General features: G+C 39.4%; 1 protein-coding gene across 8 annotated transcripts in view; it reads right to left on the reverse strand.

Moving 5' to 3' along the window:
• Nucleotides 1-1,407: 1,407 nt before the first annotated feature.
• The window catches only part of PTPN13 (protein tyrosine phosphatase non-receptor type 13), a 146,742-nt gene continuing 122,306 nt past the window's right edge, over nucleotides 1,408-25,843 (reverse strand). For 6 of the 8 annotated variants that reach the window (XM_034771548.1, XM_034771553.1, XM_034771554.1 and 3 more), the window contains 16 exons: nucleotides 24,047-24,205; nucleotides 22,796-22,967; nucleotides 22,469-22,679; nucleotides 20,819-20,889; nucleotides 18,732-18,793; nucleotides 17,498-17,588; nucleotides 16,458-16,580; nucleotides 14,880-14,971; nucleotides 13,251-13,306; nucleotides 11,582-11,685; nucleotides 10,094-10,242; nucleotides 9,037-9,127; nucleotides 5,868-6,205; nucleotides 4,430-4,645; nucleotides 2,604-2,666; nucleotides 1,408-1,529 (listed from right to left, as the gene is read on the reverse strand). In XM_034771548.1, the coding sequence (XP_034627439.1) occupies nucleotides 1,449-1,529; nucleotides 2,604-2,666; nucleotides 4,430-4,645; nucleotides 5,868-6,205; nucleotides 9,037-9,127; nucleotides 10,094-10,242; nucleotides 11,582-11,685; nucleotides 13,251-13,306; nucleotides 14,880-14,971; nucleotides 16,458-16,580; nucleotides 17,498-17,588; nucleotides 18,732-18,793; nucleotides 20,819-20,889; nucleotides 22,469-22,679; nucleotides 22,796-22,967; nucleotides 24,047-24,205 (2,079 nt within the window). In that variant the 3' untranslated portion in view covers nucleotides 1,408-1,448. The remainder of the gene's footprint in view (nucleotides 1,530-2,603; nucleotides 2,667-4,429; nucleotides 4,646-5,867; nucleotides 6,206-9,036; nucleotides 9,128-10,093; nucleotides 10,243-11,581; nucleotides 11,686-13,250; nucleotides 13,307-14,879; nucleotides 14,972-16,457; nucleotides 16,581-17,497; nucleotides 17,589-18,731; nucleotides 18,794-20,818; nucleotides 20,890-22,468; nucleotides 22,680-22,795; nucleotides 22,968-24,046; nucleotides 24,206-25,843) is intronic. The other 2 variants (XM_034771555.1, XM_034771550.1) reach the window with 1 other exon arrangement.

A 25,843-nucleotide genomic window follows, 5' to 3' on the forward strand; every position in this document is an offset into this window, starting at 1 on the left:
TCTGATCAACTCAGTGTAGCTTTGCTGTCTGACAAATAAAGGACCCTGCATGATGAAATCCAGAGTCGAACTGAGTGTTTTGGATCCCAGAGAAGAGAACTGGATGGCGTGTTCTCCCAGAACTGGACAAGGTGTTCTGGATAAGCCAAATGGAAAAGGTCTTGGAGGGAATCCCAACAACACTACACTGCAGCTTAAGCAATATATTTCCTCAGCTGTCATGGTTCACTGGATACGCCACGTATGATTTCTGTAACAAGGCTGATCGTTCTATTGATGAGACAAGAAAAAAAGCTCTACGTATTTTTAAGCTGGGCTGTTGCTATGTCAATTAAAATGCCCAGGGTCTCAGTTTTGGGATACAAGATCTCTGCAGGCTGATAATTTGGGAATGAAAGATGGCATATTCACAGGTCTCTCAGCCCAGCTTTTACCCTGAAATGTGAGAGGCAGTGCATCTGCTACTTAGTACACCTTATCACAGAGTACGCAGAGTGCTGTTCCCTACTGAATATATGTTGTTGTTTTAAACCTCCAACAACTAAACACACATTAGCTTTGGGCAGGGGAAGAAATGGAAAGTAAGATCTAAGGTATATGCCCATTTGATTTGAAACACAAGGTGCTCAGGTAGCACAGTGAAGATTGCAGTCTAAGGACAGACAAACAGACATCTCGTGGACATAAAACACACCTACATACATTTTAAAGTGTATTTTTATTTACATAGTGGAAATGCCTAATCAGTTATAAGTTTAGGCACCTGATAATTCAGCTTTTTTTTGTAAAAGTATATAAATATATACATGAAACTCTTATGAAGTAAACATTATAAACTGTGATACTTACAGTAAACATTCACTACTCTTTTCTAGGCTAATAGGTGTAAAGTTTGTAAAGCTTAAATACTGATTTCAAGTATTCCCTATAAAATCGCTCTACTATATCAAAATGCTGAAAACGTGAGATCTGCTATAAACAAGCTTTTAAAATAGACTAATAAAACGTCCCTGTAAGAAAATCCACCAGGATAAAATACTGCCTTATTTTCCCACCCTCCTCCCACTGCAGCAGAAACAAATACTAAAAAATAGTTGCATACCCACAGAAGGCATTATTACAATTTTTAATTAAAACATTTTTACTTCAGTCATTTATCGGAGAGTAAGGAAGCTGCAAAAATGCAACTTTATTAAATATTATTTTTCCTGGTACATAAAGAACCCCAAAACTATGGGATGGGGGGGAGGGAGTAGTGGTACTGCATTGTCTTGTCCTTTACCATGTACTATAAGTGGCATGAAGGACAGACTGCATAGAAGAGATGGTTGATAGAGAATGAAGAAAAGGACTGGACTAATATTGGCAGAATGAACAAAATATGCAGGAGCCTCTGCTTTTGTTGCCTTTTTTTTTTTTTTTTTAAAAGCACTTCAGGCTCTGGTATTTTATTTGCCACTCTTCTGTTCTTCAGCTTGGAGATGTTTCAGGACATAGAGGACAACTTGATAGCAGAAAATGTACTGATCCTATGAGAGGAAGAATCATAAACATGTTAAACAAAATGTTCACACTAGCTAAACAAGGTGCCTCTACCTGTACTTCAGAGGTGGCGGAGTTCCTTATTTGAATACTAATTCATATAGTTTATTAACAAGAGAATATGATGAATGAATGTTATGAGACAATGCTTAAAGAGAACAAGGGGGTCAAAAATGGGCTGCACAGTTTTCAGGTGTACTCCATGTGGATTTGCCTCCTGGTTAATATTTAGTTTGATTCCTAATCCCACCATCACCACCACTACTACTTTGTCCTTATATAAGGCTTGCCATCTGCAGACCACAGAGCCGCTTACAAACGAGGAAAGGGAAGCACCAAGGAGTGAAGTGACTCTACCAAGCTCACACAGCAGGTCAGTGGCACAGCTGGGAATAGAGCCCAGGTCTGTGATGCAACCTCCCAGTTTACAATGAGGATACCGCAGGGTTTGGGGCTATTTTTGGATAATTCTGTATTTTTTATTAAATAAGGCTTGAGAACTCCCTGATCTTGTATTCACTGTCTTCTCTAGGTTCAGGTTAGGAGGCTTTTTCAACCTTTCAGTCCTAAAAGTCATCCATCCAATTACCATAATGCTATGGATAACATCAGCAGATAAAATGCAATTGCTTTTTTAGCCTTAGAATAGGTAAAAAGGCACTAATGTGCTATTACTTCCAATTGGAGTAAAATAAGTGTTTCCAGAATGGAATAAGGGGTTTAATGCAAGAATTCTAGAATGAGACTGTCAGATCTTTTATACCCCAGATTAACACAGTTCACTACATGTAAATTTGCACACACTATGTTTGCATGCCCTTGTATTTGCATGTTGTGAAGCTTGTCCAAAATTACATGCATTATTTTGAATTCTGCCCCTATATTAGCATTTGATTTCACTCCAGCAACATTGAGGTTGAGTTTATGTGGTACAAAGTGAGTCATTCTACAATATTTCCTAATACAGACATCTAGCACAATCTATATGCTTATCACATTTTTTTGAGAGATAAGAAATTCAGTTAAAGATCTTTATTAAAGCACAACCAAGGTAGACATACCTCCGTCTGAACCATTCCATGTCTCTGTAGTCTCATTGTACGCACCAAATCAGAGATGTCAAACTGCCAAAAGCAAACAGACGGTAGCAGCAAGTGAGATGTCATAACAAAAAACACACATACAGGAAAATACACCTGTGGCACAGCAGGGCATTTGAATTTTAGTCTAGTAGACAAACATTAGTCAAATGCCAGTAAATCCACCAAGCTATGGACATACAGTACAGTATACAGAAAGCATACAGTATAGCCTGTACCAGTGCAATAAATATGTGAGGTGTGAGTGCATCATCTACTTTTCCTTTATCTTTCATTTTACCTGCTCAACACACCTTTACACTCCCCAGTCTTTATTCTACTAAAGCTCAGTCTGGAAGGTGCTGCACACTCTGGCCCTAAACCAGCAAAGCACTTAAGTATGGGCTCAATTTTAAGTATGTATACACTCCCTTTGGCTTCCATGGAACTATGAAAGTGCTCAAAATTAAGCATGTATGTACATGCTTTGCTGGATTGGGCCCTAATGTGCTGCCAATACACTTTATTTTATATCAAGATGATAGGAAAGTGATTGCTCTATGAACTGGTGGATGGGACGACTTTAAAATGAGGTTGCCAGTGCCCTCCTGTGGACAAGGAGTACATCATCTCTGTGAAACATGGCATGGCATCCTAAATTCTGTTACAAAAACTCTTTTACCACGTCACTGACTTAGGTTCAGGCTTAGGAGCTGAAACAGTGACCTCTTTTGGTTTTGCTTTATTGCAACCTCCTTTGTTTGGATGAAAGGTTGCTAACTGCTTCATTCTACAGCTTCTGTATTTATCATAGCTTCCACAAAATGTCCAACCTGTTTATGAAAAAAGCATGGCATGTTTTCTGTTTTAAATATTTACTTTAATTGAATTATGAATGTTACAGTGTAAAGTGTTCAAGTGTAAAATCAGGAAGTTTCTTAAAAAAACAGAGTGTTAAATAATTTAATGTTGACTAAAGCACATTTTATAAAAACACTCATAAGAAGAAATGTGAGTATTTCATTCATTTATGATAAAGAATTACTACAGTCACTCAATAACTAGGCTTGGCAGAATTATTTTTTTTATAATTTTGATGGATAATATCAATGTTTATTTTTAAGCTTTTAAAATGTTTATTTATATTTTCACAGTTGTGCAAAATTATGGGGCTTAAGAATATTTGTCTATTTCTATTGATTTAAATTCACAGTCACAGGAAGTTACATGGGAGTATCAGACAATAGTTATTTAATGACAACAGATCTTGAGATTCAAAAAAGGTTTTATAACCACTAAAACAAATTGTCTGCATCACATGTGAAAATATACAAAGTAAATGTCTTTACGCCACACTCAAAGTTCTCAAGCAGCATTTTTCTTACTTTGTCGATCTGTAAATTTTGGTCTTATCCTTCTAAGCCTATAAGGGTACGTCCACACAGCATTTTGGAGCCCGCGGGAGTGAGTCTCCCAGTCCCGGTCGATGGACTTGGGCTACAGGGGCTCACACTCATGCTCTAAAAATAGCTGCACAGACAGCACTTGGAAGTTGTGTCTCAGGCTGAAGCTCAGGCTTGGAAACCTAGGAAGATCCAGTGTTTTTAGATTTTTTTTTTTTTGTCCTCAATATTTCTGGTTTTCACAGTTATTGCTGTTTTATACTATATACCGAATAAATCAGGTTAAGGTATAACCAGAGTCCTTGATTCAAAATAGTTGCACACTAGTAAAATAACCAAATAGCTCCTAGGGCTCACAGTTCACTTCGTGAAAAGCACAGTTCAGTCTATCCTCTGGGTACTCACATCAAGATCCTTGCTGATTAACCCTAGAACCACGTCGATACAAATAAGTGTCCCTGAACGTCCAATGCCTGCACTGCAGTGAGTGATGATAGGTCCCGATTTATGGATGTGCCTCATGTAGGAGATGAAAGTGAGCAGGTCGTTTGGTTGAGATGGTGTATCATGGTCTGGCCAGGCAGTGAAATTCAAATGAGAAACACGCCGTAATTCACCAGTCTAAGGTTTTAAAAGAGACAGAACAAATACATACAGAAATGGCAAAGCAGACTGGCAAAACTTGTAAGACTTGCCTAAGAACATTCTGTAGTCAAACATCCCACTGTAAAGGGAGACTGGCCAATTAACTGGGACCCAACATTTAGGTTTTGTGAACAGAACAGTTTTGACAATGCCTTACATGATTATAAATGTGAATTGGTTTGAATTTCAACCTTTCCCTGCCACGTGTGGAAAATAAGCCCAATGAGAGTGTATTAGCGCTCGAGAGCATAAGAACATGGACTATGAATAAAAGTGAAAGTGATCAGTTTAGTTTCATTGTCCTAGCTGCACTACTAGGACAAAGTTGGTCATCGAGTAAATTGACCTGCAAATGAATTTAATTGTAATAAATCTTTCTGTTTCTAAATCTAAGGCATTATCAGTAATGCATATATGGGGCCATTCTGTTACAGGGGCACATTAGCACTGTGAGGTGATGTGCTTGAGCAGTGCATAAATGCTACCTGCTGAAAAGGTCTCAAGCTAGTTTATGCAGAATTTTATTCCAATGGTGAAAGAAGCTGCTCACTCAAATTCCTACATGGAGGAAGAGTGGCCCAATCATAACAGTCAAAAGAAATAAGGACAAAAAAGAGTGAAGTGCCATATATACTCGTTCATTAGCCTGTTCATTTATAAGCCTACCCCCCAAGATGGTTAGGTAAAAATAGCAAAAACTGCATGACCCTTTCATAAGCCGACCCTACATTTCAGGGGTTGGCAAACTCCTGGCCCGTTAGGGTAAGCTGCTAGTGGGCCTGGACGTTTTGTTTATCTGGAGCATTCACAGGCATGGAGCCCCTCAGCGCGCCACTTCCCGCACTCCCATTGTCTGGGAACGGTGAACCGCGGCCACAGGGAGCTGAGGGGCTCCATGCCTGCAGACGCTCCAGGTAAACAAAATGACAATGAATTAGATATTCAATTCAATGATTCCATAGAGTTTAAAATCATCAAATTTTGGTGTAGACCCGTTTATAAGCCGACCCCTGCTCTTTGATGCATCACTTTTTTACCAAAAATATTTGGTTTATGAACGAGTATATGGTTTTTCCAGGATGCGGAAGTTTAGATTAGCTCTGGCTGGACTGAAGAGATCCATGCCAAACAAATGAAAAAGGAACCTGCCCAATCCCCCCCGAAACCCAGAATGTGTAGAATGACTAGATTCCCTTACTTGAATATCTTCTAGCTCCAGCACTCTAATGACAAAGCCTTTCAGTAGTTGCAGTCTCACAAGGGCCAGCCGGAGTCTGTCATTGACCATGATAGTTTTGCCAAGCACATCAGGCCAATAACGCTGGCATTTTATCTTTTCTCCTTCTACTTCCTGGGTCATCATGGCTATTACTGTACACTTTTGTTCCCAAGTCATTTGCCAGAAGTCTGCTACTGTAGTAGGGAGTGGTCCTTGACATGCAATGTAGACAAATTCTTCATTCCCCACCGGCATTCTTATGAAGCTGGCATTGATGTATCCAGCTTCAGTTCCTAGGGGCACTCTAGTGGTATCATCTGCAATCCCAAAATAGAAAACATATTTTAATTATATATATCCATACTAGGACTGTCAAGTGGTTAAAAAATTAATCGTGATTAATCGCATAAATAATCGCATTGTTAAACAATAATAGAATACCATTTATTTAAATATTTTTGGATGTTCTTCTACATTTTCAAATATATTGATTTCAATTACAACACAGAATACAAAGTGTACAGTGCTCACTCTATATTTATTTTTTATTACAAATATTTGCACTGTAAAAAACAAAAAATAGTATTTTTCAATTCACCTAATAGAAGTACTGTAGTGCAATCTCTTTATCATGAAAGTTGAACATATAAATGTAGAAAACATAACTGCATTCAAAAATAAAACAGTGTAAAACTTTAGAACCTACAAGTCCGCTCAGTCCTACTTTAGCCAATCGCTCACACAAATAAGTTTGGTTACAATTTGCAGGAGATAATGCTGCTCACTTCTTGTTTACAATGTCACCTGAAAGTGAGAATAGGAATTGCATGACACTGTTGTAGCTGGCATCGCAAGATATTTACGTGCCAGATGCGCTGTAGATTCATATGTCCCTTTATGCTTCAACCACCATTCCAGAATAGATACGTGCATGCTGATGATGGGTTTTGTTCGATAACGATACAAAGCAGAGCAGACCAATGCATGTTCATTTTCATCATCCAAGTCAGATGCCCCCAGCAGAAGGTTGATTTTCTTTTTTGGTGGTTCAGATTCTGTAGTTTCTGCATTGGAGTGCTGCTCCTTTAAGACATATGAAAGCATGCTCCACCCCTTGTCCCTCTCAGACTTTTGGAAGGCACTTCAGATTTTTAAACCTTGGGTCAAGTGCTGTATCTATCCTTAGAAATCTCACATTGATACCTTCTTTGCGTTTTGTCAAATCTGCTATGAAAGTGTTCTATGAAAGTGCTGGGTCATCATCCGAGACTACTATAACATGAAATATATGGTAGAATGCAGATAAAACAGAGCAGGGGACATAAAATTCTCCCCCAAGGAGTTCTGTCACACATTTAATTAACACATCTTTTAATGAGCGTCATCAGCATGGAAGCATGTCCTCTGGAATGGTTGCCATAGCATGAAGGGGCATACAAATGGTTAGCATATCTGGCACGTAAATACCTTGCAACCCTGGCTACAAAAGTGCCATGCGAACACCTGTTCTCACTTTCAGGTGACGTAAATAAGAAGCAGGCAGCATTATCTCCCGTAAATGTAAACTTGTTTGTCTTAGCAATTGGCTGAGTAGGACTGAGTGGACTTGTAGGCTCTAAAGTTTTACATTGTTTTATTTTTGAGTGCAGTTATGTAAAAAAAATAAAGCTACATTTGTAAGTTACACTTTCACGATAAAGAGATTGCACTACTGTACTTGTATGAGGTGAATTGAAAAATACTATTTCTTTTGTCATTTTTACAGTGCAAATATTTATAATAAAAATAATATAAAGTGAGCACTGTACACTTTGTATTCTGTGTTGTAGTAGAAATCAATATATTTGAAAATGTAGAAAAACATCCAAAATATTTAATAAATGTAAATTGGTATTCTATTGTTATAAATGCGATTAATCATGATTAATTTTTTTAATCACAGTTCATTTTTTTGAGTTCATCACATGAGTTAATGCAATTAATTGACAGCCCTAGTCCATACACCCATAATTAAACCTAGGTCCTGTAAACACTTATGGAGTAAAAAGTAACAGAGAGTCCTGTGGCACCTTTAAGACTAACAGATGTATTGGAGCATAAGCTATCATGGAGTACTTTTCATCTCACAAATATTAATGAATCCTCACAATATCCTATTTGAAAAAAGTATTAACCCCACATCACATAAGGAAAAAGAGGCAGCGAGGTTACAAATCTGATGATCAGAGGTGCAGAGCCCTCGCAGTTGCCACGGACAAGGACTGGAGTTTTGGGCTGTCAGCACTCCTAGAAATCAAGCTCTAGGGGTATGTTTACACTCTGAGCTGGGGGTGTGATTCCCAGCTCCAGGAAACACACTCACACTAGCACTTATTGAGCTAGAGCACTAAAATGAGACTGTAGCCGCAGCAGGGCAAGCAGCGAGATGGGCTAGCTGCCCCAAGTGCATGCCCATCAGAGACCTTAGATACACACTCTGGGCAGCTTGCCCCTCTCGCTGGCACAGCTAGGAGCTCTCACAGATATGTCTCCTCGAGCTGGGAATCACAAAGTGTAGACCCATAGTGTCTTACCCACGGCTTCAGAGATTTTGTCGGAGCAGAAATTAGAACTCAAAACTTTCTGGCTCCCAGTTCTAGACTCAGACTTCACGTCTCATGCATATGTAACTAACGGAATATAAACATAATTCCTTTATAGTGAGATTGATACAGTATATTAATATTAATTATTAGACTTTTGTCACTCCAGATTTACAATGGTATAATAAGAGCACGATCTGTCCTCCTAGATTTATGTCTATCGTATGTGACAGGATCTGCTGCATTAATAGAATTAATGTTTTACGTGAGGGTGGAGGGAAAGGATGGGAGGCATAAAATAACAAGCAGGTCCATTCATATAATGATTTTCATCCACAGATCTCAAAATGCTTTAAAAGGGTGGGCAAGCAGCATTCTCTCTCTGTTACAGATCGGGACAGTAGGTGCAAAGAGGTTTAATGGTTTGCCCAGTCACATAGTAACTCAACAGAAGAACTGGGAATAGGAGTCAGGACTTACCAGTCTGATGTCAAATCCACCAGACCACACTGCCTTTCTGGTTAGATCAACATAAAAGTTTATTATCAGATTACTTAGGGACTTACAGGGAAGTATATTTTTATATCTGTTCTTCCTCCTGTTCTCTTTAGTTTGTCCAACCAAACACTGATCCAAAGGCTTTAAGTCTTGCAGGTTCTATAAACAGATAGTCAGCTCATATTAATAACTGCCGGGATAAACAAAATGCCATCAATTTTTAACTGTTAAGTGACTAACAGTATCTATTAGAAACATACAGAAATGATGCACTATAGATTCATAGATTCCAAGGCCAAAGGAATCATCTAGTCTGACCTCCATATAAAACAGGCCATAGATTTTCCCCCAAATAATTCCTTTTGAACTAGAGAATCTCTTTTTTTTTTAAACATCCAATCTTGACTTTAAAATTGCCAATGATGGAGAATCCACCTTGACCCTTTGTAAATTGTTCTAATGGTTAATTAACCACACTATTAAAAATGTACATCTCATTTCTAGTATGAAAGTGTTTAGCTTCAACTTCTTGCCATTGGATCTTGTTATATCTTTCTCTGCTAAACTGAAGAGCCCATTATCAAGTATTAGTTCCCCATGTAGTTACAATTCACAGTCACATCACATGGGAGTAAGATATGCAGCCTTGCAAAAAAACAAAACAAAACTATCTTCTTGTAATTACTTTGTAATCTTGTCCTGGAAGTTTTAACATAGTTGGTAACATATTAACAACTTTAACAAGAGTAGAGATTCATGTTTTCATTGTGAGAGCTGGATTTTGCAGAGATCATTACATTTGCCATGTCCTTTCAGCTTAACTGCTGGTTTAAAAAAATATTATTTATTATTAATTAGTATTATTATTAACGGATTTGAAGAAACAGGCAAGTCTCAACCACATTTCTAGATCGAAAGCCAATATAGCTCAGTCTAGTTAATGTAGTTAAACTGAAACAGAGGGTTGAGGAAAAGTATTCTTTCCTCCCTTTTGCTTTAGCCATGCGGAATCAAGCCCTATGTTTCTACCTGCTTCACACTGCCCTAGTGAAGAGTATTTTCATTGCATGGATTCATATTTAAAAGAGTTTTACAAAGGACTGAAAATAGCCTGTGTTTGTTTACCTCAATCTCTTTAGAAGGTACTCCTTGTTCCAGTAGTCCACGTAACATTCGGATGACTGACTTCAATTTGGCTCCAGTATATTTGCCTGAAGGAAGCACTCTGACAATTGGGAGTGCAGAGAGCTCTTCATTTGTCACTAAAGGGCAATCTAGAGCAGAAGAAGATTGATTTATGTGCACATATAAACAGCTAACAGAAAGGACAGCCTATAGCATGCTATATTAGAGTGCTATGAAATGAGAGATTTCCCAGGTACCACCACATCCAGTTTTCAGGTTGTCAATTGCTGATTCATATACATATTTTGTATATTTTATAGAAAAGCTCGCCCATAAGAGATCCATGACAAACAATCCTTCCAGCATTATCCCTTCACTGGTAATGCTTGCTACCTTTTATCACTATTTTCCCCAGAACTGTATACAGCTCAATTCATGATTAAAAATGTCAACATTTGAGAAACAATGAATGAGTCATTTTCATCTTTAATTTCCTTGCAGTCAATACACTGAAATAATCAACAAATGCATTTTTAGCATGGATTCTTGAAACACAATTTGCAAGATCGATGACTCTGCACTTGAGCCAGAGACTTTATATTTAAAAGTGAAGCTCACACCTTACAGTTTTTTCTTTAAAACTTCACCTTAAAATGCATTGTAATGGTAAAAGCGTAAGATGTGTTAGCTGTATTAAAGTTTTAAAAAAATCTTTGTTTAGAAAGGCAGGTGTCCTGCATTATTCTTTCAAACATCACAACTCATAATAATCCAAGTTTCCTTGACATGAGAGTTAAAAATAGCTTGTGACTACTGAATCATACAAAAAATTTACTAGAATAGTTTATGTTTACGTTTATTTTTTCTAAGTTAAAAAGCACTTTGAAGCACAGATGCTATAGACACAAGTCTGAATAGGACTTGTGAATATGAATTCAGGTAACAGAACATATTCCTGAACCTATTCAAGATGCTAAAGATAGACACCCAATTCTGACACCCTTACTCATGTTGCGCAGTATCTTATTCTGGGAGTAGGTCCATTGACTTCAGTAAAGATGGCAAAATCAGGCCCGAAGTAATGAGGAAAATGCCGTGTATTTAGGGTGTGGAGTCAGCACTCAATAGATGCCTATAGGATCTCCGTCCAATTGCACATTTCACCATATGCCATTGCAGCTTTCATAAAATAGAAATGATGGAAGGGAATTGGCTGCAGTTTTGACTATGGCCCAATTCTGCAATCCCTTGCTCAGACGAGCATTCAGTGAATGAGTGGGATTACTCCCTTGTGTGAAAAAGGGTTTGCAAGCTTGAATTATGATGATCCACTTCTATGAGCTCTTGAGCACCCTGATCTCCCATTGACTGCTCTTCTCAGGACTGGGCCCTTCACAATATCCAGAACATGTTCAAATACATTTCTGACATGATTACATTATTGTAATCCTCATTTCCCATTGATAGTTTATTTGTTCAAGTCCTTGCCTTTAGACAGGTGTTCCTGATTTATTGATTCAATAGGGAGTTCATCACTTCCCCATGTAATTTCATCTTCATCCGCTTGTCCCGAAAGAGGTTGTTGAGGTGACCTAGGAAAGCAAAGAATGTTAAAGGTTTCTCATTTCCTATTAGAACAATACATTTCAATTTTAAATATGACCATTTTCTGTAAACAAAAGACCCTACAACATACTTTAGAAAAGTACAGAATTCTTAAATTTAGATCAACTTTATAAACCACAATTAGAAAAAAATAAATATTTAATGTATTTAATAGATTCAACCAAAATAAGAGGTTTAATTCCATGATGATAGCTATTAATGTAATACATAGAGATTATGAATCATATTACATAAAATACAAATATAGGGAATGCTCTTAAAAAGAGAGAAACTCAAAAAGGATATTTTCTGGATCAATTTTTATTGTTCCTTGAAGACAAAAGCCTTAGCTTCTAATTATTTTTTAGCCTTACTGAACTAAATTTAAATAACATATTATTTATAACATATGTATTGCCTACAAAAAGCTACATTAAAGAGCACAAAAGTTGCAACATCAAGCACCCAAATATTGAGAAATGCCAGAATTAAGTTTGCCCATGCAACTATATATGTATATACGTACGTATGTTACATGTCTGTATGTCTGATATAATTATGTGTTATACACCCATTCACACATACCAATGTCTTTCTAGTGTGATCTGTATCTTTGCAGGACAAAATGACAATACAAAAATAAACTAAATTCTGAATTTATTTGAGAAAAAAAAACAGCCATTAAGTAGTTAAGTTTTCTGAAGTTTTCTTCAGAGCAACACAGTGTAGCTGCCTTTGTTATATTTTACTTTATTATACTTGTGTCATGACTGAAGATTCTCTCATTTAAGACTAGCAGGAGAAGAACAGAGGAGGAACCTTTGCTGTTAGGTTATTGTATGCATGTCTGCAAGGAACTCAGATACCATGGTGATGCTTGTGGTATAAGAACCTAAGTAGCTAAAACATTTCCCCACAAAATATCCGCAGTGCAGATTCCTCACATTCTCAGAGCAGGACACCTCAATCCAGTTTTGCAGGGACCACCATAAGCCTGTCTGGACTTTGGACTAAAGAAGGTGGCAGCTACTGCCAGTTTTGATGGGGATATTAATGGGGACGCATTCCCACATGGAAATGTCTGTTCATTCAGTCAGTTAAATCACTGTCAGAAAGAAGCAACTTTCAAACACTACTGTCCTGGGCTGGATTCAAACCAGTGATCTACAGATGAAAAGTTGTCCTTTGGTATCAGTAAGTTTTGGGAAAAGAGGAAGGAGTGGAGGCAACTGGGGGACTATGCAAGTCCAGATCTGAATACTTTTTCATCCTAATTATTTTCCAGTAGTTGAGTAGCAAAATAGAGTCCTACAGCAGATTTGTACTGTTCATAATTCACGACAGATGTTTTTGAACACCCCCCACTTGACATCAAGTTCTATAGCACTAAATAATATCATGACCTCTCAGATAACATGAACAGACACAAAGCCATCCTATATCAACATGTCAACAGACAGATAGGGTTTGTGGTTTGTTCATGCTTTATCTTCCCTCACTTCACCGAGCTGTAAAAATGATGTTACTCTTAAATTCCACTTAAAAATCTCACCTTTCAGGCATTACTTTGTCTTCACAATGTTCTTCACAGCCATTTATTTGTGTCGGCTAGTGAAGGAAGCATTTCAAAGTATAGTGAGTTATGTTGGAAGGGGACTGTACAACAAGCATACTATTATCTTATAAACTAAAACAATGTTAACAAGTAAATTCAATAGTTGTGCAGGGTACCACACTGAAAGCATTATGCACTGACAATCTCTATTCTTCCAGGAAATCCACCCAACCACAAAACCCCCAAACATTCAGCCTCTGCACTGCGGAATGTGGAGCAGTTGGAGAGGTAAAATCATATCCCAGCCTAGAGCCCACCCCTGGCTCTTCTTCCAGCTTCAGTCTCTCTGTGCTAGTAATGTCAGTTAGGGTTTTTTTTGTTTTGTTTTTTGTTTCGCCAAAAACCCTAGTGTGTGTACATCTTATTTTGTCCAAAGAACTGGTATACGCTATACTGGGGGAAAACACTTTTGGTGATATAAGCTGCATCTACACTAGGAGGGCTCGCCAGTATAACTATAGTGAAGACTAGGACTAGGAAGGAGAGATGGTCTGGCTCTAGTTCTACACATAGGCAAATGTTCAGCATGCTCACTTCTGAAACAATGCACAGTTGAAATTCGATCAGGCAGAAAATCTGCTTGTCGCTCTGCTCAACACATAACTCAAGTGACAATCCCCTGGCAAGTCAGCCTATACCCGTACCCAAACGGAAAACAAAAGGACAGTGCACCTGTGAGTTTTGCCCCCAAATGAAATATGTCTCATATGCATGAACAGAACTAGAATATTCAAGAGGGGGTAAGGAGCTTTTTTATTTTATTTTTGATTAAGAGAGCTCAGGCAATATCAGTGTAAAAAATGTCAAGAGTGACTCACAACTGAGACCAGCTTGGCCCAGCTGGTGGTGCCTTAGCCAAGAGGAGTCTCCCTTTTAGATCCCCTAGAGAGATGTTCTAGATCAAGGGTCCTGGTGTTGAGTCACAGTTGTAACTGGGCAGGAAGTACAAACCGTGAGTATACACTGGATAGGGGGATTCTATTAACTGGATACATTTGCTATGGGTGTCTGGATGTCTATTGACTGATGCAACATAGGACAACATGGGGAAGTGTAGAGTGAAAATGGTATAGAATTTGTTTGTGAACATTTGTTTATCTGAGCAGAAAGGTGAAGGAAAGGGAGCCTCAGGTTTGGACTCTTTACAGATACTCTGCAAAATATTTGAAATGCTCTGATTTTTCCTAACCTTCTATGAATTGAGGGAGCTTTCTAGCTAGCATGTATGAAATAGTATTTATCGGCATTTATTATCATTACACTTTTTAAAACTGTTGGCTTTCTTTGCTTCCAACCAGGAACAGCAAATGTTAATTTTCTGGTTTGTTCTCTTGTGTGGTTAATTTATCACAGATTAATTATTATACAGTATTTCAAAAACTATTTCCATACTCTTGGTTTATAAACACTGTTTTCTGGAGGCCAATCAAACGGCAGTGACAGTTACATTTAAAATGTTGATGAAATTATTTCCACAAATTCAGTCTGATCGAGGGAACAAGAAGTTAATGTAAATAGTCTAGGAAATCGGCAAATAAAGACACTGCCAACATCTTTTCATTTTACCTCTGGAAAGTCTTCAGGCAAAGATGACCCATCACAGTCCGTGTCTTCAGCTTTTTCTTCTGCCAGCTTCCCACTGGTCTCTAAAGAACCTGCTGGGGAAATACATTGGAAGACAGAGCTATATAGAAGTGATGTTATGAGTAGGTTAAGTGAAAATACTCATATTTTCATTCAAATGTAAGAAAAGGAGTGCCTGCTGATAAAAAACAAAAACAAACCAACCAACCAACCACAGGAAAAAAAAAAAAGGGTTCTAAGGATACGAGTCCTTGGCCATACATTCAGTCTTAACAACTCTTTACTGTCAATGCGGAGCAGAGGACTAACGGGAGATTATGGGCCTGATTCTCATTTACACTAAGGTCCTTTATCCCACTTTGGCAGCGTAAAGAGGCCTTAAAGTGGGCATAAACCACACTGGCACCCAGTTTACACAGTTCCCGTTACACTGCCAGAGTGGTGTAAAGGGGCCGTAACATAAATATTAATCAGGCCAATGTACTTCATCATTTTTAGCACACAATCAAAATTTTAGCACAGTTGTTTAAATGTAGTTTCACTACGTGGTTACTTGCATCAGTATTGAGCTGATGTACCGACTACAAAAGAATGACAAGTTCTTAACCCAGCAGTATGAATCTAACTCACAGTAGGACTAGGTCTAAACCCGGATTCTAGTTACTCCCTATATTAATGAGCCATCATAAAATTGTACAGGATAAAATCTGACCTACTTTAGCTAGGTCACTGCTGCTACATCTCCCAGGTTCAACACACCAGCCGTGCTGCTGTATACAACGGGCCAGATCCCAGCGGGTGTAACTTTGGCAGTAATGGAACCACACAGATTTACACCAGCGGAGGCTCTGAGTCTGTAGTTTTAACAGAATGCTAATAGATGAAAATAGGCCAGCAAGTTCAGGAAGGAGCCGAGGACAAGGATTAAAATAGTTATAAACTGGTGAGTGGTGTCTCAAATCTGGTGACTGGAGTAGCAGACACCAGTTTGGTTTAATTCACTGAATTATGTGCAAGCCCCCAGTGATACCTCACACGAGCAATTAGCAACCACTATTCCACAATTATGCTCATTTCAGTTGACGGTGAGTATTCTGTTGCAAAGACGGAGAAGTAACGAAAAGGGAGCACTGACTTGTGCAGCACTAGGAAGAAAGGAAACTACAAAATTGGCTGAAAATTAAAGGAGCAGATTTGAAAAGAATTTTTTTTTTTAATATTTTTCAAAAATTGCAGTTACAATTTTGTAACCATCAGGGATGTAATTTGGGTGCCTGACTGCACCTGCAAATCAAGACATCTAAACATCATCAGTTCTACCCACAAACAATTGCAGGTACTAGTGCATACCCAAAAATTATTTAAAATAAAAGACCAGCTTTACTAAATCTGGACTTCACAAAAAGATCCCCTTATTAGATGCACCGTCCCGTAACCACATCTCTTGGAAAAATTCAGGTTGCAAGCTACTTCCATTCCACCACTTTCTGTTAGCTAACCAAAAGCCCATTCAGTGTTCATTTCCTGTGTTTAGCTTTTTGATGGCTGGCAGATGGTCACCTGTGGTTGCATTATTGCGATTTAAGAGGTTCTGGGCTTCCTCGTCTACAACATTCAGCAGATACTGAACAACGTCATTGTGGTCATCCTCATCATAATAGTCATCCTCCAGTATCTCAGTTTCTAGAACAATAAAACAACATGGGGGAAAGGAATATAAAAAGATTAATTCTCATAAAGGAAGTGAATGACAAAAATGGGGCATTCCCTCAAGCAGATATTCTATATATTCTTTAAAATACTAATACGAATAATTATTGTGACTCTTGTGACAAGATGGCTGATGTTAGTATGGTGGGTCCTGCACTTTTCTTGGTGGGGGACTAGGACACCACCCCTTGCTCCTGCTCTTGGGGTGTCGAGGGCCCCGCTAGTGGCCCAGGAAGGTGGTAAAGGAGGGAAGCGTGGGAGGGATCTGGGTTTGCTCCTCACTCTGAGCCCCAGCTCCTCTCAACCCCTCCGGGGTCTTACCCTCTTCCCCCTTGGTGGGGTACCTTCAGTCCTTAGACGCTGGGGGAGGGAGTCTTCCTCCCCTGCTGGGGCAGGGTCTCCTTTACTTCAGTTCTCTGGTCTTTCAGCTCTCACAACACACCTCCAAACTCCAGTCCTCTCTCCTTCCCCCTAACTGCCTGAAGCAGTGGGTTTTATTAGGTTCCTGACAGGGCCTTAATTGACTGCAGGTGCTCCAATTAACCTGTAGCCACCCTCCCTGGTCTACAGGGAACCACGCCTTAATTAGCCTAGGGCTTATATATTTCGCCTCTACCACTCTTCCAGTGCTCCCTGGCGCTCCTGTATCACTCCTTCCTTGACTATGCTACAGAATTCAAACTCTGATCCCATTACTCCACTTCTCCTTTTCTTGGCAAATAACTCGTTTAGGAGAGAATACAGAACCAGAAAAACACATTATAGAAATGAATGTCAAGTTTAAGATATTCAAGAAGTTAAAATGGTCTTTTATTTTGAAATCTATTGCCTATTCTCTCTCTTACTCTTGAACTGAGGAGTACACAGATGTTCACATCTCTCCTCCTTACCTGAGTGATCACTGTTCTTGGAAAAATCTGCCTGATGAATGCTGCTTACTGCATTTGCATGAGAAACTCCTATCATGCTTTCCCCATTAACCTAACAAAACAAAAGGTAGCATGAGTTAGTTTGCTTTTTTAAGGACATGTTGTTTGTTCCTCTAACAGCAGCCCATTCTAACAAAGCACAGGGTACTACTCAGGAGGCAGACACAGATATGCAGCTTTTTCATGCCTCCTACTCAATTAAGAAAACACGATTTAATTTTAGTGGTAACTTATGCTTGACATTTTTTTAAATTGGCAATGTAATTGTACTGTAACTTACAAACAAAACTAAGAAAAACAAAAATTAAGCCAGAATGTAAGGGGGAAACTTCCTGACAGAGATCTATTAGATGGTGGAACAATCTACCAAGAGAGCAGTGTTGCTGCAATTACTTTCCTCTTCTTGTCCCTCAGACTGAGGCTATATTACACTGGCAATTGAACGACAAAACATTTGTCTCTCAGATGTATTAACCTCCCCCCCCCCCCTTGAAAGACAGAAGTTTTGCTGCGACAAGTGCTAGTGTGAACGGCGCGACAAAGCTAACCTCACTCACTGGGGTGAAAGTTTTTTTGTCGGCAGGAGAGCTGACAAACAGTGGCTACACCGCACAACTTTTAGCGGCACGGCTGTTGCTAAAAGCTGTGTAGTGTAGACAGAGCCTTTAAGAAATAACTGTGAGGGATAGAATATTTTGCATTTATATTGCGTCCTCCATCCAACACTCTCAAACATTAATGATCTTAGCTTCATATCACTTGTACCTCTGTGAGGGAGGTGAGCATTACCTTCATTTCTTAGAAGAGAAAATGGAAGCGGAGAGAGATTAAATTACTTGGCCAATATAACATACAAGCACTGTGAGGCACTAGGAACAGAATCCAGATTTCTGAGTTACAGCCCTGTCTGTGCCTTAGCCACAAGACCAGTCTTCTTTCCTTAAATGAAGTTCTGGGCATTGGAAAAATAATTCCAAAAGCTTTTGCACTTATTGATTCAGATCAACGGACAGTGCTGTAACTGCACAGTTTCAGATACAGAAATTTTGCCCTAGCTGGGGTTGGGTATTGATTATATATTTTTCTCTAGTTAATGACAATTCCTACCAATAGAATTACATGCACCTATTTTATCAAAACCGATTAAAGGAAAATAAAGCAGCTGTGCTAAATATGGTTGCTTCATTTTATTTACCTTGGGGACATAAATATCAGGTGCTGTTTCTGTTTTGCCATAGTGATCTCCATGGGGATGGCCTAAACAAAAAAGAACAAATCGATAACCTTTTAAATAACAAAATGTTTGTAGTGATCACATGAAAAAAAGTATCAAAGGGATAGCCGTGTTAGTCTATATCCACAAAAACAATGAGAAGTCTGGTGGCACCTTCAAGACTAACAGATTTATTTGAGCATAAGCTTTCCTGGGTAAAAAACCCACCTCTTCAGATGAATGGAGACTCCATGCATCTGAAGAAGTGGGTTTTTACTCACAAAAGCTTATGCCCAAATAAATCTGTTAGTCTTGAAGGTGCCATCAGACTCCTCGTTGTTATTATGAAAAACAGTTGTTTGCCAGTAAAGAAAAATATTTATCATTTGTTATGAAATGTTATATACTTCCTTCTGCTGACAGTTATTAAAAAGAATAACTGAACCTAACTGAATGGTAGAATAGTGGGGTACTTAACCACACTCATATCTTAATGACAGTATTTTAAAATAACATTATGCTTGCAGAGATAGGAGAAATAAGAGAAGATAATGGTATAATAAATAACCAAGTCTCCAAAACGACCATTGCTGATAAATAGTAATACCAATACAATATGAATGATATGGCACCAGATGCACGCGAGTCACTTTAGAGAAATACTGTAAAGCTCCCACCCCCAAAAGTTTAAAATCTAATGGCACATCCCTGCAAACACATATCTCTGGACGTAGCGTACACCCAAGTCAATGAGACTGCTTGTAGTAGTGTTTTCAGGACCAACTTCTAAAGAGACAATGTCTAAACCAGAGATGGGGGATATGAAACAACAAAAATCTACAAAAAGAACAGGAGTACTTGTGGCACCTTAGAGACTAACAAATTTATTAGAGCATAAGCTTTCGTGGACTACAGCCCACTTCTTCGGATGCATAACATAAGAAGTGGGCTGTAGTCCACGAAAGCTTATGCTCTAATAAATTTGTTAGTCTCTAAGGTCCCACAAGTACTCCTGTTCTTTTTGCGGATACAGACTAACACGGCTGCTACTCTGAAACAAAAATCTAGTGCAAGATATTAACTTCTCTTTTCTCTTTAAATGGGCATTCATTAACAGGAATGTAACCTCATGTTCAGGGCGACTCTAAACCTCTGACAGCCAGAAGCTAGGATCACTCCAACTGCCCTATTCTATAGATTCCCCCTGAAGCTCTGGTATGGGACAATGTTGGAGACTGGATACAAGGCTCAATGGACCATTGGTCTGACCCAGTCTGACAATTCTTATGACACACTAGAGTAACACTTTGCAGCTAGAACAGCTCCAAACACACTTTGGCAATTAACGAATAAATGATAATACCGTGGAAAGTGTTATTTGACCATTACAAAACTTAATATTACACTATACATTTTTCAGTGGGTAGAAGAGCTGTGTTCTTATTCACTTCCTGATTAGAAAGATCTGCATCCAATTGTGTGTGCACTCTGAGCTGATTTGTGAATAACAGAAATACTTATCTTGTATTGTGTGAAACATAGTAAGAAGATTCTGAGTATAATTCTTTTAGTAAACGAAGTGTGTTCAGGTATTTTTATTAGGCTTTGGTAGCCTAGAAGACTATAAAAACATATCAAGGATATGAAATTAAAGACACAAGACTAACAAAGGAATAACGGAAAGCAGAAACTGATTCAAACTTTCCTCCTTAGGCAAAGTGATATGTAAACAATACCACAGGAAGCACCAAATTGTTTGTGTTGTATGTAACAATGCCAATATATCACAAAATCCAAGAATTTTCTAAAGCTGAGTACAGAACACTCCATAATATTTAAATGGTTTTATTCTATTTCTCAGAATCTGTGACATTCTGTACTGTCTCTTATCCATGTCCTTATGCAAAGTAGCTTCTTAAATTTGTTGCAGAAGTTTGGCAAATCTTATTTAAAAGAATATCATTTATCCTGTTTATGACAGGCTTTTGTAGGCAAAAGCAAGATATCACACTTTGGTTGTCATTGATAGAAAGAAACTCATTTGCAGTAGGTAACTAAGAGATCCTTACCATTAGCTTTCATTAACTTTGGACTTGAGCTAACAGAGCCCCTGGACTTTGGAATCAATGGGTGACCATCTCTGCGATAAGAAGAAACACACTATATTTTTGATTTGTGAAAAGGAACCATACATAAGTATCTATATGAGGGCAATCTCTTATTGACTATTAGGCCTTAACTATGTCAATCACATTTTCCTTGGAGAGATTTGGAATAAGGTACCAAGAATATTCAATATCCCAATAATAGAAAGGTATTCACCAGATAATATCCTGGTTCATATCTACTTTCAGAAGAGGTGCGATTTAGAGTAGACAGGTGCGATCTAGTGGCCTCAGCCAAGGGCTTAAACCTTAGAACTCCTCAGTTCCTGCAGCTCCTCAGCACTTCAGAAAATTAAGCTTTAGGTGCCTGAAAGTTAGGCACACAAAAGTAGTGGAAACTTGGTAATTTCTCTGCCTCCGTCGCCCCATCTATAAAATACCTATATAGCCACCTCTTTACAGGATTATTCCAAGGATTAAATTATTGCTAGTAAAGAGTTCTGAAATTAAAGGATCAAGGATGCAGCTGCTCTGTGCCACCCTGGTAGCATAATCTGAGCCTACAGCCAGGTTTGCTGTGCCAGGGAGGACTGCTCCAGCACACACATGAGCCTAGGGAGACATAGGGCCAATGTGTGATCTCTTACACCACTCCCCCTCCCGGCTGCTGATGTAGTAGGGGAAAGGTGTAGCTGGAGCATCCCTGAACTAGGTCAAACTTCATCTGCAATTTCAGTACTCTGTGGGTAACTCTACACTGCAGCTGGGAGTGAGCCTAACAACCCAGGTACACCGACTTGTGCTAGCAGGGCTTGAATTAGTGCATTAAAAATAGCAGTGTGGATGTGGTGGCTCAGGGTTTCAAGCCCACCAGACCCCCTAGGCTTGAGAATCTGAGATCCAGCCCAAGATGCAGCTATTTATAGCATGCTAGCTTGAGCCGTGCTAGTGCAAGTCTCTCTATCTGGGCTGGGAGGTTCACTCCAGTTGGTACAACTTTTGGAAAAATGTTGACAAAGTTGACAACTTTTCCCAAAACAATTAGGTTTTTTTTTAAAGGGCACTTTGATCCACGTAAATTATTACTAAGGCTAAGATTTTGTCATGGTTATTTTTAGTAAGTCACGGACAGGTCATGGGCCATAAACAAAAATTCACGAAAGCCTGTGACCTGTCTGTGACTTTTGCTAAAAATAATTGTGACAAAATGGGGAGTGGGGGATCACAGTGGATTCCGTGACTTCCATGACCTCCGTGACATAATTGTAGCTTTACTTATTACATACATGTCCTACCCTGCTTATTACATAATGCCCACGCACAAGCTGGGCATATATCAAATTTAGTCTGAGAATGCCTCTTACAGTGCAGTCTGCAGTCGGACAGTTTTATCCTCACTATGAGCCCAATCTGATCAGATACTGAGCATGCTCAACTCCATTAAGCCAATGGAATTGAGAGGACAGAGCACCCTGAAGGATCAGGCCTTTTAAAAATAGCCGCCATTATCACTCTAATTGGTTAGCTATTGTGCCAGGAAAATGCATTTAAGTGGACACAGCTACAACTATGTCAGTTAAAAATCACATGCAGGAATTAGCTTCCAGAGGATACCTTGTAGCTTTCAGCACCACTTTAGGAAGTGACATTTCCAGGGCTCTTTTGGCTTCTTTCAGAGTCATTCCCTGTGTGCTGACTCCATTAATATAATGGATGATATCCAATGTACGGAGACTTTCCTCGTTGGCAGCAATTGACCTTGGCTTTATATCACTAATGTATACCACCTGGTAAAAGCTGTCATGACCTCCTGATATAGACAGGCCTGTGCAGAAGAAAAAAATCCTCAATTTTTTCTTTTAGTAGTTAAGTGTGATTTTTACAACGGGACCAAGAAAGGCATTTCACACAAGGGCAAACAGCCATATAATTTTATATTACCCAGCTCTTCTTTATGGCACGTTAATATAATATCAGGCAGCAAATGGGGCAACACTGGAATCTTTGGTAACTCCAGAACCCGTCCAACCACTAATCTGACAGTCTTTGGTGCAGCTCGGAGAAAACTGACTGCATCTGTGTGACTCATGTTAGTGACATCCATGTCATTAACCTATGAAGAGAACAGCAACAGAAAAATCCTCATTATGGTTGCAATTAAGACAGCCAATGATACCAAGAAAATTCAGCTGAAGTCCCTGTTATTTGTATTTCATATTAAATGACAAAATATAAATGGTTGTAAATGACAGCAACTGCAATCTATGAGGTTATCCATTTCCACGAACAAACACATTTAATGGAAATGGTAGTAGTAAAGAAACAAATCCTGAACTACCAATGTTAAAATAGTAAATATATTACAAAAAAAATTTAATATATACCAGTTTCTATAAAATGGAAGAATAAGCTTTTAGCAAGCCATGGCCTGAAAGCCAGACTCAGTCCCTAATCCACACTGGTTTATGAATTTATTCCTCACCTAAGGTTAAAGGTTATTCCACAGGATTTAATGCCCCAATCTAGCAAAGACTGGCATGTATGCTAAACTCTATGTACCATGAGTGGTCCCATTGACTTCAGTGGAATTACTAAGTGCATGTGTAAATCTTTGCAGGATGGGGGCCTAAGAACGTAATTAAGCACATTCTTGTTCCACAACACTTTACAATGTTAACTTTTGCTTCAGTGTAGCTGTATTAATAGACTTTTTATGGTCTATTTACTGGAAGGAGTGTGACAAGAAAATTTATCCAAGCTTACCTGAACAGTTCCTCTCTGACACTAGATGATCATGATGGTCCCTTCTGACCTTAAAGTCTATGAGTATTTTGAAAGGAACCCCTAACTGTAACCTAAAAGATCATATATACTGAGCCCAACCCTATATCCTATTTTGCTGTCTGGAAGGATTACACAGATGTTAACAGCAAAAGGTTTAGCGATCATGCGTCAGTCATCTTCCATGTGTTTTATTTTAAACTAATATTTAAGTTGGTTCAACAACTGTCATATTATGAATTCCAATACACGCCTTTAGTTGTCTGCTTCTCATCTACACATTTGACTCAGCACACCACAGGATCCAGAATTCCTATTTTTCTGGTCCAAGATTAGTTTGTTTCCTCTCAATTATCACACAAATCCCTTAATCTTGAGCTGGGTTTCACTCTGAAATTTTACTCATCTCACCTTGATAAGCCGGTCTCCTGGTCGTAGCCTCCCATCACTTTTGGCAGGATCCTGAATAACATCATGAATGTAACAACCAATGTTATCATTGCCTTTGGTCACTGTAAAGCCCAGGCTACCTTTTTCTGATTTAGTCATGGTAACATGGAGTTCCACCTCCTACGGGAAAAACAGTGTTTTAAATAAACAATGGTCTGGAAGGTTGATAAATAGTGTATACTGTATGAAATCTATGGTCACCCGAATGAGCTGCTTTGATTAAGATGGTTTAAGAAAACACATGTTATTAACCAATTTACTTCAATTGAGTATAGGTTCTAATTCTGCAAACACATCTGTAATGAGGTTTACGTATTGAAATCCATGAGACTACTCATGCGCATAAAGTTAAGCAGGGGCATAACATCCTTGCAAGATCAGGGCCATATTGAGTACATCAGGGGTGGGCAATAATTTTTGCATGGGGGCCACTCCACAAATTTTGGTAAGTTGTCAGGGGCAGCACATTTCTACTATATTAATGGGGGAGAGGGGTGTAGTGTCTGGGAGGGAGTTTGGTACAGGAGGGGGTTCTGACCTGGGGCAGGGGATTGGGGTGCAGGAGGAGGTGTGGAAGCTGGGAGGGAGTTTGGGTGCAGGAGGGGGCTCCAGGCTGGGGCAGGGGTTTGGGGTGTAGAAGAGGGTGCAGGGTCTGGGAGGGATTTTGGGTGCAGGAGGGGATTCTGACTTGAGGCAGGGGATTGGGGTGAAGGAGGAGGTGCGGGAATTGGGAGGGAGTTTGGGTGCAGGAGGGGATTCTGACCTGGGGCAGGGTATTGTGGTGCAGGAGGGGGTGCGAGGTGCAGGCTCTGGCGGGGAGGTGCTTACCACAGGTGACTCCTGGCCGACGGCGCAGCAGGGCTCAGGCAGGCTGCCTGCATGCCGTGGCCCCACGCCACTCCCAGAAGCGGCTGCGGTTGGCACATCTCTGTGTGCCCCTTGGGGGGAGGGGGCAGCGGGTCTCCATGCGCTGCCCACACCTGCAACCAATGCCCCCGACGCTCCCATTGACTGGTTTCTGGCAGTGCGCAGAGACATGCCAGCAGCAGCCGGCCATTTCCGGGAGCGGCGTGGGACCATGGCAGGCAGGCAACTGCCTGGGCGCCCCACTGCGCCATGGGACTTTTAGCAGCCCGGAGATCGCGAGGGGGCAGCCAAAGAGCCTGGCGGGCCAGACAAAAATGTTAGATGGGCTGGATCCAGTCTGTGGGCTGTATTTTGCCCACCCCTGGAGTATAGCAACTAGAATAAAACTGGGCACGAGAGGTGAAGGTGCTCTCCTACAAAAGGATAAAACTTCAGGTTTCCGTTATTAAGCTGGAGTACTGTATTGTATATCTTGGTATTACACACATGAATGCCTTTTATATTATACATTTGTAATTTACATGCATTTTATGTTCTATGTTTATGATTGTGCTTTACTTGCACAGAAATTAACAGAAGAGGAAGAAAAGATCAAAAGAAGAGATTAATAGTGTGATGATGCATTTGTGAATGGTGAATTTAGAGTTGACTTTTAAACTCTAGAGAATTGCACTGATAGGCTTGTCTAAATGGTGCAGCTATGCGCGTGAGAGGAGTGTGATTTCTAAGGTGCATCAATGTTTTGTGCACCAACTGGCCCACGTAGATCCTGCTAGCACACAGTAAAAGTTCCCTACTGTGCTTTAACATAGTATTGTTTATGTGAATATGCATTAGGGAACTTCTGATGTGTGCTAGCGGAGTCCCAGTACGCTTTAGAAATCACCCCCC

The sequence above is a fragment of the Trachemys scripta genome, chromosome 5, assembly GCF_013100865.1.
Source record: "Trachemys scripta elegans isolate TJP31775 chromosome 5, CAS_Tse_1.0, whole genome shotgun sequence".
In the NCBI taxonomy this organism is placed as follows: domain Eukaryota; kingdom Metazoa; phylum Chordata; order Testudines; family Emydidae; genus Trachemys; species Trachemys scripta.